Source organism: Gopherus evgoodei, chromosome 6 (assembly GCF_007399415.2).
Source record: "Gopherus evgoodei ecotype Sinaloan lineage chromosome 6, rGopEvg1_v1.p, whole genome shotgun sequence".
NCBI lineage: Eukaryota > Metazoa > Chordata > Testudines > Testudinidae > Gopherus > Gopherus evgoodei.
Window position 1 is genome coordinate 124435293 of NC_044327.1, and position 20762 is coordinate 124456054.

The 20762-nt window shown below is 47.5% G+C and overlaps 1 protein-coding gene across 1 annotated transcript; it reads right to left on the reverse strand.

Annotated features, from left to right (window-relative positions):
• Positions 1-7540: 7540 nt before the first annotated feature.
• SIGLEC15 (sialic acid binding Ig like lectin 15) lies at positions 7541-19604 on the reverse strand. Its single transcript, XM_030567449.1, has 5 exons — positions 19434-19604; positions 16201-16584; positions 11731-12090; positions 10037-10067; positions 7541-7641 (listed from the first exon to the last, which is right to left on the reverse strand). Exons 1-5 carry the CDS (start codon positions 19483-19485, stop codon positions 7563-7565), a joined length of 906 nt encoding a protein of 301 aa, XP_030423309.1. The 5' UTR covers positions 19486-19604; the 3' UTR covers positions 7541-7562.
• Between the last annotated feature and the right edge of the window lie 1158 nt (positions 19605-20762).

A 20762-nucleotide genomic window follows, 5' to 3' on the forward strand; every position in this document is an offset into this window, starting at 1 on the left:
AAAATTAGGCACAATATGAGCTTTCCTCCAGTCTTCTGGATCTTCCCCAGTGCTCCATGACTTATTGAAAATCAAATATTAACTGTCTAGCCAGCTCCTCGGCCAGCTCATTTAAAATGTTTGGATGCAAATTATCTGGACCTGCTGATTTAAAAATATCTAACATTAGTAACTTCTATTTAACATCCTTCAGAGATACTAGTGGAATAGGAAGAGAGTTATCACCATGTGATGAGACTATATCATCTGTTTTTCCCCCAAATTCAGAAGAGAAATATATATTGAACACTTTTGTGTCTTCCTTATTATTGATAATTCTACCATTTCCATTGAGGAATGGACCAATACTTTGTCAAGATTCTTTTTATTCTTAGTATTTTTTTTTTAAATCATTATTGTCCTTAACTTTGCTGGCCATAGATTTCTCCTTGTGTCCCTTTGCTTCCCTTATCAATATTATACAATTCTGAACTGCTGATTTATCTATTTTTAAAATTTTTGTAACTGCCTTCACTTCCACTCTAAATCAGGACAGGTTTTTTTTTAACCAGCACAGCCTTGTTCCTCAATTGTTATATTTGTGGGTTTTGTCATCTATTAAGGTTTTCTTAAATAATTGCCAATTATCCTCCTCCCAGCTGACTTGGCTCATAATTGTTTTCAGCTTTTTTAAATTGGCCCTATTATAAATGTGATACAGTAACATAAGAACGGCCATACTAAGTCAGACCAAAGGTCCATCTAGCCCCAGTATCCTGTCTTCTTACAGTGACCAATGCCAGGTGTCACAGAGGGAATGAATAGAACAGGTAGGGGATGGATCACTTGATGACTATCACCCATTCCCAGCTTCTGGCAAACAGAGACTAGGGACAGCATCCCTGCCCGTCCTGGCTAATAGCCATTGATGGACCTATCCTCCATGAACTTATCTAGTTATTTTTCTTTTTTGAACCCTGTTATAGTCTTGGCCTTCAGAACATCCTCTGGCAAGGAGTTCCACAGGTTGAGTGTGCCTTGTGTGAAAAAATACTCCCTTTTGTTTGTTTTAAACCTGCTGCCTATTAATTTCATTTAGTGACCCCTAATTCTTGTGTTATGAGAAGGAGTAAATAACACTTCCTTATTTAATTTCTCCACACCAAGCATGATTTTATGACCTCTATCGTATCCCCCAGCCATAACTACTTCAGCTTAAGCTACCATTAAGTTTTAGTTCAGTGATCAGCTCCTGTTTATATGTTAGAACAAGGTCTAAAAAGGAATTTTCCCATGTTGGGAGCGTGTGTGTGTGTGTGTGTGTGTGTGTGTGTGTGTGTGTGTGTGTGTGTGTGAATTGTCATCAGTAATGTTTAGACATTCCAAGGATGTTTTAATACTGACAGCACGAGACTTCCAGAATTTGTCCCTCCAACTGAAGTCCCCCATGCTCATACAGGTGTTTTTTCCTACACCATATAGATAGGTGTATCAGAAGGTGGCCATTGTGTTGTCAGTGTGATTTGATGGCCTGTAGCAGACACCAACTAATATCCCATCTGGTAGGACATTTATTCTTAAGCATTCAAGATAATTTTCTTCTGAGGTATCAGTGATGAAGTAATGCCATTTTTGACACAGAATGCCACTCCCCCTCGCATTTGTCCCATTTGATCCTTCCTGACTAGGTTATAACCACTGATTTTTAACATTCTAATCATGCGAATGATCCCACCAGGTTTCAGTGATACCAACTACCGTATATATTTATTAGCCCATTCCTTTATAAGCCAACCCCCCAAGATGGTTAGGTAAAAATAGCAAAAACTGAATGACCCTTTCATAAGCCGATCCTATATTTCAGGGGTTGGCAAACTTTGGCTTCTGGCCCATTAGGGTAAGCTGCTAGCATGCTTGGACGTTTTGTTTACCTGGAGCATTCACAGGCATGGAGCCCCTCAGCTCCCAGTGGCTGTGGTTTGCCATTCCTAGCCAATGGGAACTTCCCACAGCTCCCATTGGCTGGGAACGGCGAACCACGGCCACAGGGAGCTGAGGAGCTCCATGCCTGCAGATGCCTCAGGTAAACAAAATGACAACATATTAGATATTCAATTCAATTATTCCATAGAGTTTAAAATCATCAAATTTTGGTGTTGACCCATTTATAAGCTGACCCCCACTCTTTGATGCATTTTACCAAAAATATTCGGCTTATGAACGAGTATATACGGTAGATTGAATTTATGCTCATAAATGAGCCATTCCCATTCCTCTTGTCTGTTACTCAGCCTGTATAGGCATTGGTGTACAGGCAAGTAAAGAATTTCTTCTCGTCATGTCCTTTGGTACCTTGATTACTAGTGCTAATTTAAGAGTAGCAGTAACTTGCGATAATGCAGTGAAGTAGAAAAAATGAAGCATAATACGTATGTACAATGTTTTTATCTGCAGGTCTCCATGTACTTTGCAAGTTTGCACAGGGAGTCCATTGCAAAGCCAGAAATAGAGCCCCCTATGACCTGGTCCTGTTCTCTCACTGCTCTAGACTCTCTACCTGTTTAGCATGTCTGAGAAGAGGATAGATTCATGGACACTTTTTTTTTACTAGTCACGCTGAATGATTTAATGTCCATTTTCCCAATAAACAATTCTAGTAAAATGTGTCTCTAAGTAAAAGGGAGGCAGTGGGAGTGCATATGTGGTAGGTGTTGATTGTGCAAAAACAGAGTCAGTGGTAACTACTGTATTATACTTCATAGAAATAATCTGAAAATGTATGTCCCCCCTTTTCAATGTATTTTACTTAACATTAATGGCAGTGCAGCCCTTTCCCTCTGCAGAACAGCTTGAGGGATCAGTGTGCAAGTGGGAAAGAAATAGTCGTTGTGAAGAAGTATTTTTCAAGATCCAGTTCGTCCTGTTAAGGAACAATCCTGTTCTGGGATGGGTTAAGGATAATGTGACCCTGGTAGCTGATTTCCATCTCAAATTTCTGACACTGTTATTTTAATAGGAACAAACGCAGCTTGTATGCTAATTAGAAACACAAACATAGACAAAGCCAAGTACAATATTAACTGCCTGTTGCTGAGCTACAGACTTTTTTCCAAACGGCTGCCCATAATCACCTACCCGAGTAGATCTGGCAATCTGCTTAGAGCAGGAACTGTATACTCACTAGCTAGTATATCATACAGAAGCAAAATACAGGCAGCATCTAGTCTGCCTTCTATGAGTCCCCAGAACCAGGACCTCCACTCCAGGGGAAAGATTCTCCAGTGAGTGCAGAAAAGCATTTGATTTGCTTCCTCTGTCCCTTTCCCAAAATGTGTGCGTGCTTCAGTTCCCCACCTGATGGACAGGCTTCCTTTCCTTATTCCTTCTATCCCTTGTTAGAGTCAGGTGAGAAAGGAAATGAGATCCAGTAGGTATCTTGGGGTCAGGGGTCAGCTCTCTCACTGCAGGGGCCTTTTGTTGCATCTCCTGCTGTAAGGCGGTGATGAGAGTGAATGCACTGCAGACAGATTGCCTAGAATTTTGTTTGCTGGGAGAGGGTGGTGATGCAGACGTAGAGGAGATCTAATCCGCTCTCCGGCACAAGAGTCTAGCGCAAACGCCCTGTACTTTAGATTTAACTGACTGCTTAATAGGGAAACCCCATATAACAACCATTCTAGTCACCGCAGTGACAAACAGTAGGTTATGGCAGTCAGTCACAGAGAGTGTTATGGAGGGTAATTACCAAAGAGGAAGGTGCAGTGTGGGGCTTGGAAGAAGGAGACCTCGTTGGGAATTAGGGTTTCAGAGTTACTGAAAGTACGTTCTATGCGTCTGAAGACAGAGTTCAAGCTGTTGTTAAACACATTAATTAAATCAATGGTATCTATGCAATTACTTATGTGGCTCTTATCACCATAGTATCTGACCATCTAACAATCATGAATGGATTTTAGCCTCCAAACGGAAGAATTAGCCCCATTTTACAGATGGGGAACTGAGGCCCAGGTTCAACTGAAGTGACCTGCTCAGGGTGACACACGAAGTCTGCGGCTGAGCCTGGTGTTGAACTCAGATTTCCTGAGTCCTTGTTAATTGGACCGTTTTTGCTCATGAGTCCACAGCAATTCCTGGGCAACACCGAAAGGTAAATGGCATTAACCGAAGATGAAGAACGAGTACCTCAGAACAGCTGATGGCAGAAGAGATTGAAAAAAAAAACAAACCCTCAGTTGGTGAATCATTTAAAGTGGCAGTAGCCATCGCTCCCCGAAAGGAGCCACTGAATCAGAGGCAGGTATTTCTGAACTGTTTTGGATAGGACTTTATACACAGTCTTATTAGGTTGTCTAAGGCCTGTTCCATTTAGCAATATGGGACTGGTAGGAAGGTGGCCAGGTTGAGAACTCAAGATTGAACTTTTTGCTGCAATTTTTAAGGCCTGTTCCCCCTTCTGTGGAAGTTGGGGAGTTTCCCCATTGCCTCGAATGGGTGCAGGATTGAGCCCCAAACTGCCATTCAATGTATCCTGCGCGGTGGTCACCATTAAGCCAAAATATCCCCATTTTCCACACTGCAGCATCAGATCCTGCAGATAGTTCCTGCTCTATAGGTAAGGAAACAACTGCAGGAAATGAGGCCTGAAAGAGTACCATATTGCAACGTCGACCCCTTCTTCTCTTCCCCTGCCCCTCACTCTGCCAACATTCCCAGCCTTTATTCCTCAACCGGCTTCTTCAAACAACTCCCTGCTTTCTTCTATGATGCCCTTTATCCAAGGGGAAATTCCCCAATTAATATCTGTACAGCAACTACCTCATCCTCCTCCACAGCCCCCCTTAAAACACCACTCAGCGGTGGTGCCTACAAACCCCAGCCAGCTGGGTCCTGTGACCAGTTGTGACTATCGCTGTTCCCATTCCTGTCTTTTCTATCTCCGTTACACCTGGTAACTCCCCTGGTGTTTAGGGCACTGGCCTAGCACTTTGGAGAATTGGTTTCAAGTCCCTCCTCTGCCTCCCATTTTCTGTGTGACCTTGGGCACATCACTTATTCTCTCTATGCCTTTGTTCCTCAGCTGTTGAAAGGGTTATTACAGCCCTGCCCTACCTCACATACTCGGTGGAGAAGCCGGCAAGCCCGAATCTTTAGCCAAGTTCTTTGAATATTAACCTCATCCAGAATAGGTCATGGGCGATGTTTTATGTTAATGATTCATTGTAACTTTGCTTTAAAAAAAGATTGTGAGGCACTCATATGCCAGGATAAGAGAGGCCATGTAATTAGATACATAGAATCCTGTTGTTACCTCCCCTCTGCTCTCAATTAAAAGAAGCAAAAGCCAACAGCAACCACACTGCCTGTCATCACCATGGTCATTAGTTCGTTTGTTATTCCCTATCCCCAACCTGTCATCTGTTTGTGCCTTTAAGAGTGTGTCCTTACTGGAATCCCTGGCTGTGACTGCAGCTTGAGCAGAGCTACCTTGGGCACCAGAAGCATGAATCTGCAGGCTGGCTGGGTGAGCCCGCCTGCCCCAGGTAGTCACTCATGCAGCTAGCCATGGTGATGCCCTTGTGGCTGAGCTAACTAGATTAAAACTGGATTGGGGGTACCTACATGCAATGCAATAACACATCAGGATTGCAAGTGTACACTCTAAGCCATCCAGAACAGGGACACTCTTTATGCAGGTTAGCACAGCAGCCATCATGCTGGCATCCTCAGCCTCATTCAAGGCCTTGATATGCTACCAGAATATCAGACTGTAGTAACAAGTAACAGGTGCGTCAGTGGTAATGGTTGGCGAATGACGACTCTTTAATAGTGACCACCGTAGAGCAGAATATAAAGTGTGGGGTAAGTATGCTGAAGGAACCTTTCTGCATAACGCAGCTACATCTGAGAGTTGGCTGGGAATTTTTCTCCTCTGAAAAAAAAATTAGAATATTTTTGGGGTTTTCATAGAAAAATGAATTTTTTTTGACAACATTGAAAAATGTTGGTTTTCAGTGGCTGAAAACTGGAAACAATTCTTTTTCCAGGTGATAGGGTTTTTTTCCCCACAAAAACTGAATTTTTTTTAATAAAAACCAAAACAGCTTTTTGTAGAAATTTCTGTTTAGTCAAATAGCCATTTTCCATTGTAAAAACAGCTGGACAGAAAAATTTTAACCAGCTACAATCTAGAGAGAGAGAGAGAGTGTGTGTGTGTGTGTGTGTGTGTGTGTGTGTGTGTGTGAGAGAGAGAGAGAGAGAGAGAGAGAGAGGGGTTGATAATATAGCTCAGGGCTGCCCAGAGAATTCCGGGGGCCTGGGGTCTTCAGCCGGGGGGGTCCTTCCACTCTGGGACCTGCCGCCGAAGTGCCCCGGAGACCCGCGGCGGGGGCCCCCCGCCTCCGAATTACTGCCGAACACCCGGCTGCACTTCGGCGATGGGTCCCGCTTTGGCGGTAATTCGGGAGGACCCCCTGCCGGCAAAGACCCGTAGCTGAAGAAGCTTCGGGAGCCCGGGCTCTGCGAGAGTTTTCTGGGGCCCCTGGAGCAAGTGAAGGACCCCGCTCCAGAGCCCCAGAAAACTCTCGTGGGGGCCCCTGCGGGGTCCAGGGCAAATTGCCCCACTCCCCCCCCCCCCGTGGGAGGCCCTGATAAAGCTAACACAAGTTTTACTGCAGTGTAGTCCGTAGAGCCTCTTATCATAAGGAAACTTCATATAATGTACATACACGTGTGTGTTTATATACAACATCCACTAACAGCAACTGCTAGAATTAAGGCTGCAATCGAGTTCTCATTCCAATTTCCTGTTTTCCACTCCCACAGCTTTCTGAATACGTTTCCCTCTTGGGCTAACATGGTTAGTCTCTGCCAGAAGGGAAGTATTTTTGGGAGGGGGAAGCCAAGGTGTTTTTTTTGTTTGTTTTTGTTTTTGTTTTAAAAGATGGAATAACTTTTTTCAGCAGTTTTTAAGAGAAAAGAGTAAATATATATAAGATATAAAAATACATTTCCCTCCCACTTAAAAAAATTCAACAACTTTTTTCTTCACATCTGAAGAAAGGCTGAAGTTTGAAATGGCAACCTCAGTCCTTTTGTTGTCTTTAATAAGCTGCATGTGTTTTGCAAAGTTCTAGTGGTTTTAAAATAGTTTTAAAATAATTTTTTGAAAATGCAGGATGAGGATGATGACCTTTTTGGAAAGTGCTGGAGGACATTTGACTTTTAACCATGTCCTGATTGCTGAGTGGTACAGGCTGAAAATATGCAGGTTGTTGGAACTGACATCCACAGTCTTCTCCTTGGCCCTGGATATTCCTTCCCTTTTCTCACTCTCTTTACCTACAGTTCCTTTTTTTTCCCCCACAGCTAATATTTTTGGTAGGTTGCAGCCAGTAGGGGCCAACCAGTTCACGCATGACTAGTCTGACATTCCATGCATCAGAGCCCAGTAGTACATATGCACCTTGTTGGAGAAAAGACACACAAACAGAACCTGTTTTGTTCTACATGTAATGAATAGTAGATCAACATGTGTAAACGAGAAAATGATGTGGTCCAGATTCCAAAGGCCAAGTTGCTGCAGGTCATTCTGTCGGCAAACTCTGATTGACACAGTTGTTTCTGCGGTCAAGATTTTCATATGTGGAGTCTTGCGCCTGCTGCCTGCCAACAAAAGAGTTGAGAAAGGTAAAGGCTAGTGTGTCCATTGGCCACAAATATAGATGCTGGCTTCCCTATGCAGGGCTTCAGAAATGATGCAATCTTTGAGAACTCAGCTGATTTCAGATCACAGTTCCAGGGCGTCAGAATCAACCTGATAACCCATTTTATTTGAAATTGGTCCTACTATCTCTTTTTTTTTTTTTTTTTTAAGTTTCGAATGTTTGTACATGGTGTTTTTCATTCTCAAGAATCCAAAAGCATTTCACAAACTATATACATACAACACTACTGCCAGGCAGCTGCTTTGGAGCCTCAGACCGCAGGGACAAACCTCTCCACCCATGAGAGGTGTCATGGGATCTTTAATATTCATGTGGAGCATCCAGGACCTTGGTTTTTAAGCTGTCATCTAAAGTGAGACAAAACAATGAAGACTCCAGTGGCACTTTAAAGATGAACAGATTTATTTAGGCATAAGCTTTTGTGGGTAAAAATTCCACTGCTTGGGGTTTTTTACCCACAAAAGCTTATGCCCAAATAAATCTGTTAGCCTTAAGGTGCCACCGGAGTCCTCGTTGTTTTTATGGAGACAGACTAACACGGCTACCCCCTAATACTTGATAAAGTGACACAGGGCATTTCCACCCCACAGAGCTTTTGGCAGTAGAGCTATGTCCGCCAAGCCCCCTAGTGGAGATGCAGAGTATGCCAGCAAAAGTTGTTCTGCGGCATAACTACACCACCTTCCCGAACAACATAGCGATGTCGACAAAAGCTCTCCTCTTTCGGCACAGTTACACCTGTGCCAGGGTTTTGTTGACATAACAATGTGGGCTGAGAAGGCAGATGGGGTGTGTGATTTTTTTCCCCAGGCTCCTCACTGGCATAGCTATGCCAGAAAACTTCATAGGGTAGACCAGAGGGGGGCAAACTATGGCCCACGGGCCACATCCAGCCCGCAGGACCATCCTACCTGGCCCCTGAGCTCCTGGCCTGGGAGGCTAGCCCCCGTCCCCTCCCCTGCAGCCTCAGCTCGCTCACTCTACCGCCGGCGCAATGCTCCGGGCGGCAGGGCTGTGAGCTCCTGGGGCAGGGCAGCTGCAAAGCCCAGTGTCTGTGCTGCGTGGTGACGGTGGCAGCGTGGCCCAGCTCCAGCCGAGTGATGCGGCCATAGTGCCGCCAGCCACCGGTGCTCCAGGCAGTGTGGTAAGGGGGCAGGGAGTGGGGGGGTTGGATAGAGGGTAGGGGAGTTTGGGGTGGTGGTAAAGGGGTAGGGTGTATATAGGGGTTGGGAGGGAATCAGGGGATTGATTGGGGGCAGGGATTCTGGGGGGGGTCAGTCAGGAAGGAGAGGGAGCGTGGGTGGGGTGGCAGGGGGCTGGCAGGGGTTCCAGGGGGAGTCAGTGGACAGGGAAAGGGGTGGTTGGATGGGACAGGGGTCCTGGGGGGCCATCAGGAATGAGAGGAGGGGTTGGATGGGGGCAGGGATCTGGGGGTGGTTAGGGGCCAGGGAGCAGGGATGTGTGGATGAGGCAGGGATCCCAGAGGGACTGTCAGGGAACAAGGGGAGGTGGATGGGGCAGGAGTCCGGGGGGGGGGGCAGATAGGAGGTGGGCGCTGGATCACGACCCCCTCCCCTAACTGGCCCTCCATACAATTTATGAAACCCGATGTGGCCCTCAGGCCAAAAAGTTTGCCCGCCCCTGGTGTAGACCAAGCCCACAGACACGGTCAAATGCATAGGATCCAGTTCATCAACCTTAACAAGGTCAAGGGCTGAGTCACTCCTGGCAGGATTGAAAGCCGTGTTTCTGGCACAGCGAGGTGTTTTCCATAATATTTACCATGTTGTCAGGCTAGCTCTACCGCTGAGTTCAATGGGAGTCAGCTAGCACATTTCTAAAGACTAGTTTACTCCCAAAAGTTTCCTCCAGGCTACAGACGTTTGTGGTTTACTCTGAAGCCTCAACCTGGAACAAGTGTTTTGGAAGTGTCCAAATTCGCCTTAAAAATTGCATTACCTACCTGGAGCCGACTGACAGCCAGTAAGGTTAAGATTTCGTCATGGCTGTTTTTAGTAAAAGTCACGGACAGGTCGCAGGCAATAAAAATGATTCACCCCTCTGTTGTGCAAACCACGATACTGATACAAAGGTGCCTATATCAGTATAGCTTATTTTGGTACATTGATACAAGCACCTTTATACTGGTGTAACAGTTCACCAGCCTTGATTCGAGTCTATTTTTAAAGCAATCTAGCTACATTGGAACAAAAACAGTGTCTAGACCAGCCCTTAGATTCTAAGATTGTTTCCAAGTCAAGGATCAGCGTCAGTTCCCTGCTTTAAAAGGAAGTCCAAGCGGGTTAACGTGACAGAAAACATGATGTTCTTACCTGCACAGTCTGGACGAGGCTGTGACATGACCTGTGAGGTGAGAATAAAGATGCAAATTAGTTTCCTGCCAATTTCATTTGGGAAGATCTGAGATTCCAGCACTGATGGTGGGTTTCTGAACCACAAGGAATGGGAAAAAATTCCTAAGGTTCTGGTTAGTCTTTCAATATGGTGGGAATGACGTCTAAATACAGGGAGCAAAGCATCTCGCTGCTCCTTCCTAGATGTGATTTGCTTTGTTATAGTTTCCTTTTTATCTTTCAAGGTGATTAGTGGCTCCCATACAGCTTCAGAAGAAGAAAGTGTCATTAGAGCCACAAGACTCCGAGCTCAGACTGGGAGCTCCTCAGATGAGTCCTGGCTTTGATGCGGCATAAGAAGCAGGGCCGCCCAGAGGATTCAGGAGCGTAGGGCAAAGCGAGGGAGCGGACATAAAAAAAGGCGCCACCCGCTGCGGCAGTTGTACTCACCAGGCAGCGCTCTGAGTCTGTGGTGGCGGCGGGTCCTTCACTCGCTCTGCGTCTTCGGCAGCACTGAAGGACCCGCCACTGAAGTGCTGCCAAAGACCCGGAGCGAGTGAAGGGCCCACCACCAAAGTGCTGCCAAAGACCTGGACCGCTGCCAGATGAGTAAAAATTAACAAGGCGCCTCTAGCCAGGGAAGGGATTCTCGGCCAGGGCTCGTGGGGCCCCTGTGGGGCCCGGGGCAAATTGCCCCACTCACCACCTCCTCCCCGGGGTGGCCCTGATAATAAGGATGCTGAATTGGCCTGGGACTTGAGAGACTTTCCTGGCACAGCCACAGACTTTTTGAGTGACCTTGGGAATGTCACTGACTTCACCCTGTGTCTCAATTCCCCACCTGTAAAATGGGGATATTACCCTACTCCAGCCTCACTGGGGCATTGTGAGGATGAAAATCCATGAATGACTGTGAAGCACTCAGCTAATATGGTGACATGGGCCATGGGAGTACCCAGGTAGACAGTGATTCAGCGTCCATGGTACATTTATGCAGCAAGTCTCGGAACCGGGCTCGATCTACAGTGCTAAGAACAGCTGTGTGGACATTGCTGCGTGGGCTGGAGTTTGGGCTTTGAAGCCCACCCCAATCCTGGGCTTCAGATCCTGAGCTGCAATACCTGCGCAGCTATTTTCAGTGCTGTACCATGAGCCCAAGTCTGTCGACCTGGGCTCTGAAACGCTGTGCCATGGGCTAGGTAGACGTACTCTCTGTGGCCTTGAGCAAGTCCCTTAACCGCTCTGCTTCGGTTTTGCCATCTGAGAAATGAGGATGATGATACTGTAAGGATTAAACCAAGTGTACTGAAGGCAAGCTGTGCCGGTGCCTAGGTGCAAAGCATTAATAATTAGCCTGTTTTAAAATGGCATCTCCCAGCCATTCATCTTCCTTCCTACACCCATAGTGTTAGACATATGGAAACGCCTGTGTACCGTGTCTTTTAAAAAAATACAAGGGCCCAGTCCAGCAACCCCGTAACTAGAAACTGGGGAGTTTTGTGTTTCTCCTTCTTTGCTTATGTTACTTTGCTTGGATTTTCAGTTATAAACATCCCCCGAGGAGGAAAATCCTGGCTGATTGCATCTTTTTCTTTCAGCTGAGTCACCCCACGAGTTAACAGTCTGATTGAACACAGTGAATGGTATGAAAGCAAATAAATAACGGCACATACCTGCCCTCCAAAAAACAGCAATTCCTAATATCCCCAGCAACAGCAGTACTTTTATTCCTAGCGTTACATACATCAGGATCAGAATCAAGGAGCTGCTTGCTGCTTTGAATTTATAGAAGTACACGGCTCCCTCCGCACGCCCGTGGCTGTTAACGGCCGTGCACGTGTATTTTCCATCGTGAGTCAGATAGTGCAACTCTTTGGTTATCTGGTGGTCCAAGCTTGTGACCGACGTGGCATTGCTGAAGAGAGGGCCGGTCCACGTCAGAGAGGGCAGCGGCTCCCCTTCGGCGGTACACTGTGCTCTGAAGGTACGGTCCTGGTTGGAGCCGATGGTGATGTTAACAATCCTGGGAGCAGCTGCGCGAGTCACAAGAAGGGATTAAAATCAAATGAAGATTCAAATCCCTTGCTGGTTTGGGGCTCAAAGCTTTTAGTGCCCTTGTTGACCTGAACTGATTCCTAGACTGCTAGGATTTTGTTACTTTGGGATCAAGTCTCTCATCACTCCTTTTCCTTCAACATTTCCTGTCTCTTGATTTCCTCATCACCCCTGGGCTTCAGAGAGAAGCATGGGGTTCGAGTAAATAGGGCACAAGCCTCAGAGTCAGGGGATCTGAGTTCCTTTCCTGTTTTATTATGACTGTTGCTATTGGGGTGATTAAAAATAGAAAGAATGTCGTCAATCTAATTTCCCCTTTGCTCTCTATGTGGTTTGGTTTATTTATTGTTAGTGTATCATGCAGCCTGAGCAGTGAAAATAGACTAGTCAGTTTCAAGGCCAATCAGAGGGGGGCGCAGGAGGGCCATTTGGCCTGGGCCTTAAGCTCAAAGGGGGGTCTCAGATTTAGACACTTGTAAATTTTTTGGCGTTTGATAAGTTTCTCAACTTGTTTTTAGGCACATGAAAGCTAGATTTCTCCTCAATAATTAGTGCATTTGGAACTCTGAGGGGGCCCAGTCAGTTTCACGGCCTGTTCTTATGCCTGCAGTGATTAGACTGCAAATTCAGCGTATCCCATATACAGAGGAGTTGTGTGAATGAATTAATGGGTGTGAAGTGCCTTCCTCAGGTGTAAAACATCACCCAGGTGCAGATAAATACATTCTTTCCAAGGTATTACTTGCTATTTTTTAAAAATAGCCTCAGACGCTTTGCAGACTGCGTGCCACAGGCAGGGATCACTTATCCATTGCTGAACCCTGGACAGTCTTTGGGGGTGCAATACTGCTGCTAATGCATACCAGTAGTGCTGCGCCCCGCAAGGGAAGTGAAGAAACTTCTCCAGATGAAACTAGATGAGGGTGTTATTCAGCTGGATTATCAGCCACTGGTGGTTTTCAGACGGGGGTATGCGTACCTCTAGGGGTATGCAAGATCTTGTCAAGGGGTACTTGAGAAAAATCCTGTAAGGGCGGACAATGCACGTTGTTTAGTTAGGCTTGGCAAGCTGAGCCTAGTATATTATGACCCTATCTCAGATGGGGTACACGGTAGATTTTGGAAAGGGGTACGCAGCCTGAAAACCACTGAGCAAACAGAACCGCGGCCCTGATACTGCAGTGAGCTCTGTACATTTGGACCTTGCATCCATGAAAGCCCTATTGATTTCAATGGCTGCAGCATGGTTTAGTGGGTAGGGCATGGCACCAGGACTCAGGAGACCTGGGTTCTGCTACCTACACTGAGCTGCCATGTGACCTTGGGCAAATCGCTTCACCTTTCTGGGTCTCCGCTTCCCGTCTTTTCTGTTGTCTGTTTAGATTGCAGACCCGTCAGGGTGGGGACTCTCTCAGACTATTTGTCTGCTCAGAGCCTGGTATGATGAGTCCCCAAGCTCAGTTGGGGCTCTAGGTCAGGGGTGGGCAAACTACGGCCCGCAGGCTGGATTCGGCCCGCTAGCCATTTTAATCTGGCCCTTGAGCTCCATCTGGGGAGCAGGGTCGGGGGCTGCTCCACACGGCTCCCGGAAGTAGCGGCATGGTCCCCTCTCTGGCTCCTACACATAGGGACCACCAGGGGCCTCCACTCTGCATGCTGCCCCCACCCAAAGCACCTCCCATGCAGCTCCCATTGGCCGGGAACCACAGCCAATGGGAGCTGCAGGGGCGGTGCCTGCAGATGGGGCAGCACCCAGAGCTGCCTGGCTGCGCCTTCACATAGGAGCCAGAGAAGGGACATGGTGCTGATTCCGGGAGCTGCTTGAGGTAACTGCCACCTGGAGCCTGCACCTCTGAGCCTCTCCTCGTGCCCTACCCCTGATCCCCCTTCTGTCCTCCACACCCCTTGATCCCCACCAAGAGCACCCTCCTGCACACCAAACCCCTCATCCCCACCCCAGAGCCCGCACCCCCAGCAGGAGCCTGAACCCCTTCCCACATCCCAACCCACTGATCCTTCTACCGCCCTCCAAACCCCTCGATCCCAGCCTGAAGCACCTTCCTACACCCCAAACAACCTGAGCCCCACCCCAAAGCCCGCATCCCCACTCGGAGACTTCAACCCCTCCTGCACCCCAAACCCAATCTGGTTCTTACTCCTGGTGGCCAGAAGCCAGCCCTTTTCCCTGCCACAATTCCCCCTAGATTCTATTCTATTCTATTCTGGCTCTTATTTTGTACACATTGGTATAGTATCTGATGCTCAGGAAAATGTCCTGTACTGATGTTGTAGAGCTCCCCAGGAATGACTAGATTGGTTCATTGCTGTGACTATGTCTACACTACCACTGGATTGATGCTCTGGCAATTGATGCACTGGGGGTCGATTTAACAGGTCTAATGAAGACCTGCTAAATCGACAGCAGATCACTCTCTGATTGACCCTGGTACTCCACTCGGAACAAGAAGAGTGTGGAAAGTCAATGGGAAAATATCTCCCGTCGACCCAGCATGGTGTAGACACTGCAGAAAATTGACCTAAGCTATGTCGACTGCAACTACGTTATTCACGTATTTCTATTCCCAGATATGGCCCTTGGGCCAAAAAGTTTGCCCACCCCTGCTTTAGGCGTTACTGTAATACAAGTATTAATAACAGACCTCTGCACAAGTGCAGAGTCTTAATGCTTGGTGCCCGTTGCAGTCTCGGGGCTCAAACTAGGGAAGGGCTAAACCCCTTAGAAACGAGGCCCAGTGCAGGCTCCTCTTCATCTGCCTTGCTGAGTTGTGGGTTTAACGGTTCAGGGAAGCAAATTAGCCCTCACTGTGGCCTGCTCCCCTTTTTAAAGGGTGAAATAACTTTCTCACACATCATGGTAGACACCATTGTGAAGGACAGTCTGACAGGACATTAGCACTGGTGTCAGAGTGAATGGCTCTGTACAGCTGTCTGACAGCCAAGAAGGTGTTAATTTGCAATTGCCAGCTCTCAGGATCATTGATCAGCCAATTAGAGTTAGCTCTCATCATGTCGCATTTCATACTTAACCTTTATTGCCCCAAGGACGAGTTTGTCCAGCTTTAGAATCCTGATCTGAGTATCAGGAGGTAAATATACCCAGCTCCTGGCTCTCTGCTCCCCTGTCATCAGCTCTGCCTCCTTCTGCACTCTTCCCCCTTGCAATTTCTTGAAAGACTGTTCTAATTCCAATCTAGCTCCCACATGGTGCTCTTACAAGTCCCAACAAAGAGGGTTATCCCAGTGGATGGTGAGCCCCATCTTGTCTCCCCACCTGGTACATCTTCTGCACAGAGCAGCTTCTGGGATTTACAAAGTGTCCTCTGTTATCTGCTTGGGCTGCCCTGAGCCACCGCTATCCTCCCACCGTGTTTCCCAGTATGAGGCAGGGGATGGGCCCCAGCCTGAGGAGGTGGAGCAAATCTCACACTGTGGAGGGGAAAGTGGGGAAGTTCAAGACTGGCATTGTCCAGGTGTCCCAATCTGGTTCTTACTCCTGGTGGCCAGAAGCCAGGCCTTTTCTCTGCCACAGTTTCCCCTAGATTCTCTTCTGGTTCTTAAATTGTACATGTCAGTATAGTATCTGAGGACTTAGATGCTCAGGAAAATGTCCTATACTGATGTTGTAGGGCTCCTCAGGAATGACTAGATTGGTTCAATGCTGTGGCTATGTCTACACTACCGCTGGATTGACACTCGGGCGATTGATGCTTTGGGGGTCGATTTTACAGATCTAATGAAGACCCGCTAAATCGACAGCAGATCACTGTCTGGTCAACCCCGGTACTCCACCTGGAACAAGAAGAGTAAGATAAATAGACAGGAGAATGTCTCCCGTTGACCCAGCGCGGTGTAGATACTGCAATAAGTTGACCTAAGCTATGTCGACTCCAGCTCCGTTATTCACGTCACTGGAGTTGCGTAACTTTGGTCGACTTACCCCCGTAGTGTAGACAAGGTCTCAGTGTGAAGTTCAGTGGCAACTAGCATGGAGTGGTCCCTCCAGCTTCCACATTCTTCCAGCTCTTTAGCCTCTGTCTGTAGCACCTTTAGAGCTGATGTTCTCTTACCTATCAAATGGAGTCTTATCCCAGTCCTGCTTTCATACTTGTCATGAAGATCCCCAGAAAACTCCACCCGGCAGAAGTATCTGTTGCTGTCGCTCCAGGTCAGGTTGTCGATCTTAATGGAGAGGTTATTGTGCCTGGGGTTCCCAATCAGTTTGTACTTGTTCTTGTAGCTAATTGAAGTTTTACAGAGGTCACTCGAGCTGTGAGTAACACATTTGAACACCACCATCCCATCATAAGGTTCCTTGATCCTCCAAATGGTTGTGAGAGTCCGGTCATATGTTTTGTGGGGGTGTGTGAAAGTACAGGGCAGAACAACCCCCTTTCCAATCTCACCAGTAGCATCTGACGGAACCTGAATGGACCAGCCATTGGATTGCAAACCTGGAACCAAAGAAACTGGCTTCAGAAACCTGAATAGACCATAAAGGCTGATGTCCCAATCCTGAAGAATGACGTCCCCTCTCATAAATCAAGAGATCCTCTCCTTACCCTGAATCCTATCTGATCCATCCTTAGTGAGCTTATCGATACTTCATTGGCTCCGTGCATTTTATATCCTCTCTTTCTTGTGCTAGGAGCCATCTCACAGATCTGTAGGTTATGTTATGCCTTTGTCTTTTGAGGGTGATCAAGCCTTTTTACACAATGGGTTGAGCAGCTCCAACAGGAGCATGCACATTAATATGCTGCCTTCTTCATTGCATACTCAGTTAGAATAGCAGCATTCTCTGTAGGGAGGTTGTGGCTTCTAATATTTCCATAAGTCCACCTTCTTGTCAACACGGGGACATGTTATTTGTGAGTCACCACACAGTGATGGGCTCTAAAGGCAGACTTAAGAGATGCTGGCAATACTGATTTAACGAACATGGCAAGGCTGGAGTGTGCATGCCAGTTCCCAGCACCTTCCCCCAAGTGTCTTGGAGGAGAGAGACAGTCTTTGACGGTTAGAGGAAAGCAGTCAGTGATAGAGGCAGAGCACCGGCACAACAGCAGTGGAATGTTACCCTACAGCTTCCTGTAACTTCTGTAAACCATCCCTTTCCCCAGAACTACACTGTGAGTTTCCCACACAGAAGTGTTGAAGGAAACAAAAATAACAACCCTTCTCTCTCTGGACCAAATTCAGCCCTGATAAAAATCTAGTTGCAGTTACTGGGAACAGCAATTCCTCCATGCCAGGGCCAGATTTGATCTTTGCTGTCTGATAATCCTTCTCTCGAAACATCTCCACAAAACCAGCTTTCACCTGAGTGGAATACACATAAAAGTGTCAGAATCTGAGGTCGTCACCTTGAAGGGCGGCTAATAACTGAGCTGCCACAAACAGAGCTTTTGGGAAGGCCGGTCTCAGTTCTTCATATTGGTGGAAGCAATAACAGCTGCGGCACCAGGTAATGCTTCCAGGAACATGTGGCTCAGTATCTTATAGATCAGGGGTGGGCAAACTTTTTGGCCCAAGGGCCACATCTGGGTATGGAAATTGAAGGGCAGGCCATGAATGCTCACAAAATTAGGGGTTGGGTGCGGAAAGATGTTTGGGCTTCGGCTGGGGGTGTGGGTTCTGAGGTGGGGCTGGGGATGAGGGGATGGGGATGCAGGAGGGTGTGCCAGGCTGGGACCAAGGGGTTTGGAGGGCAGGACAGGGATCAGGGCAGGGGCAGGGGATTGGGGTGTGGTTGAGGGTCAGGGGTGCAGGCTCCGGGCAGCGCTTACCTCAAGCAGCTCCCGGAAGCAGTGGCATGTCCTCCTCCTGGCTCCTATGCAGCGGCACGGCCAGGCGGCTGCGTGCTGCCCCGTCCACAGGTGCTGCCCCTGCAGCTCCCATTGGCTGTCGTTGTTGCCAATGGGAGCTGTGGGGGCACATGTGGAATCCCCTGCCTGCTCCTATATGTAGGAGGCAGAGTGGGGACATGCCGTTCCTTCTGGGAGCTGAGCAGAGCCCCTCATGTGCAGAACAGGGCAAGCCCCTGACCCTGCTCCCCGGCTGGAGCTCAAGGGTCAGATTAATATGTCTGAAGGGCTGGATGCGGCCCCCAGGCCATAGTTTTCCCATCTCTGCTATAGATCTTCCCTGACAGCTCACTTCTGATGTAACTTTTCCCTGAGTATCAGAGACTGGGGTAGATGGAAAAACTGAATGGCATCCAAAGGGCAGAGCACTCTCAGCTCCACTTGACTTCCCTGGGATTTGTGGGTTACACGGGGTAACTGCCTAGCTAGGTTAGGTAGAGACTACAGGTTGTTTTATTTACATATGTGATGTTTTTCCATGGTACCTGGCAAGTATCTCTGGGACTGTACAACTAGGATCAGCCAACTGAATGCTTTCTGAGGGGCAAAAGCCAATGTAAGAGCAAGTATATATGCAAATTATTATTTATTTTATTAGGTTTCCTATAGATTGCCTGCCCCTCTCTGGCCTGCAGTGTTTTATATTTTAGTGGCTGCTGTGTTGTCAATGGAAAATGTCTTAATTTTGAGGTTACAGATCAAAACCTATGATGATGAACTTGGTTAGCATTCATCTTGGATCCTGAAAAGATCAGGCAAAAGAGATCTCCTTGCACACTGATAACAATCTTGTACTCAGGTGGGCCTTGGTCCAGAAAAGAAGACACTTAAAGAAAGACTTAACTTTAAGCACGTGCTTTAAAGCTTTGCTAAATCTGAGCCATAATGTCTTCCATCCATAGGAATCCTAAATTTGATGAGCTGATTTATGAATCACAGGTGTAAGCATTGCATTGCAGTGCTGTGTATGTGTGGGTGGTGGGTAGGTGTACACACGCATTAATTTTGTCTACCACTGAAGGGCAGTCAACTCTAGAGCAAACTATGTTCTTTGTACAATAGCTCCCAGGAACGCTACACAACAGTGGGGCAGACAGAGAAAAATGCTGTAACCGGTTGAAAATGCAGGGGGAATTTAGGTAAATATAAACTCCTGAGTTGGAATTTGGCTGTGATACTGGGATTAAGCCCCCTAGATGGTCGGCAGAGTCCTGGTCTCTCTCATGGCTGCAAAGAGTCAGAACGTTGGTCTTTTCCATAAGTTATTAGCCCTTTTTTTGTAATTATTGCCACCTGGAATTTCAGGGCACTATAAAGCAGCATTCTGGATCTGCAGTTCCTATCGAATGAATTGCATCGCGCAGTTCCACAGGCACCTCGGCTGAGCAAGAAGATCGACAGTGATAATAGAGGCAGGGATAGCAGTCAGAACTCACCCTTCTTGAAGATGCAAAGTAGACACGTGAGAAATAGCCCAAACCCTTTCATGTTCTCTGGTGCTCCTCGCTAAGGACAGATTTCGGATCAGCAAACCAGCATTGTTAACGCCAAAGCCAAGTGGTCAGACGTGTAGTCCCAGGCTGTTTGGCTGGGGAATGGAAGCCTCAGTGGTTACCCTCTCTCTGGAGGGAATGAGTGAGTTCAGCAGAGCTGGCGATGGGGTTGGTTAAAAATACTTTTGTGGTCAGTCATGTGGAAAACAAAGGGAGCTCAACATCTGATCATTTTCCACCAGTGGGAGGGGCAAAGAAATCTCTGCTGAACATCTCCGTTTGTAACCTTTATTGTACACGGGTGAGCCAAAGTCACAAAGGACCTAAGTGCTCCAAACCCATTGACCCATGGGGAAGTTATAAGAGTCTGAAAAGTGACACCCTGGCTCTTGTGGCTTGAAGGGGGCTGTTCTCTCCCTTCCACCCCCCGGCTGAGACTGGCTAGGCTTCTGCACCGGTCCCAGGCGGCTCAGCTCCGGGGAGACAGGCAGGGCCCCACAGGCCTGGACCCAGAGGTGCACTGGGGTTCTGCCAGGGGGCAGAAAGGAGCAGGGGGTGGGGCCAAGGGATGTAGAAGAGCCCTTGGCCAGCTGGCCGGCAGGCCAAGAGGAGCAAGTGGTGGGCGGGGAGGAGTGGGGTCTTGGGGTGCAGCGCAAGAGAGGCAGGCCTGGGCCCCTTCGGAGCATGAACTAGACCATCTCTTTCAGAAAGCTGTGATCATGTACAAAGTGGACAAAAACAGGGTTATTTCCCACAAGGATTTTCCAACAATAGGTAGGATCTGTAGGGCTGGTAGTTGGAGTAAATAAATTTAAGAGCCAAAGACACTAATAAGAAACACAGACCGGCACGATGTCATTGCTAAGGCATCCTTCTAAACCAGAGATCCCTTTCAGCAGATCTGTGACACTGAACGGAATCCAACCCATGGAGACATAGTCCATATTCTCCTAGGCTCTACAGAGTCTCATGCCCCCAAAGCACTGATCACTGATTTCAGGCTGAGGAGGCAGCCTGAGAAGGAGAGAGATTGAAATAATGAAAAACAGCTACATATTGTGAAAGTGCATTCTGAAGAGCAACAGCCAGCTGTGAGGGGAAACAAGGGTCTTTGATGCAGCTACGCTTCTTCACCTTCTGCCACACAATGAATCACAGCAGAGTTCCTTATTTGCTCCCTTAACTATCTCCTCACTCCTCCCTGCAGCTGCTTCCTGGGCAAAGCGAGTTGTACAAAGAGATTATCTCAAATGCTGCTTCAGGCCACAAAAC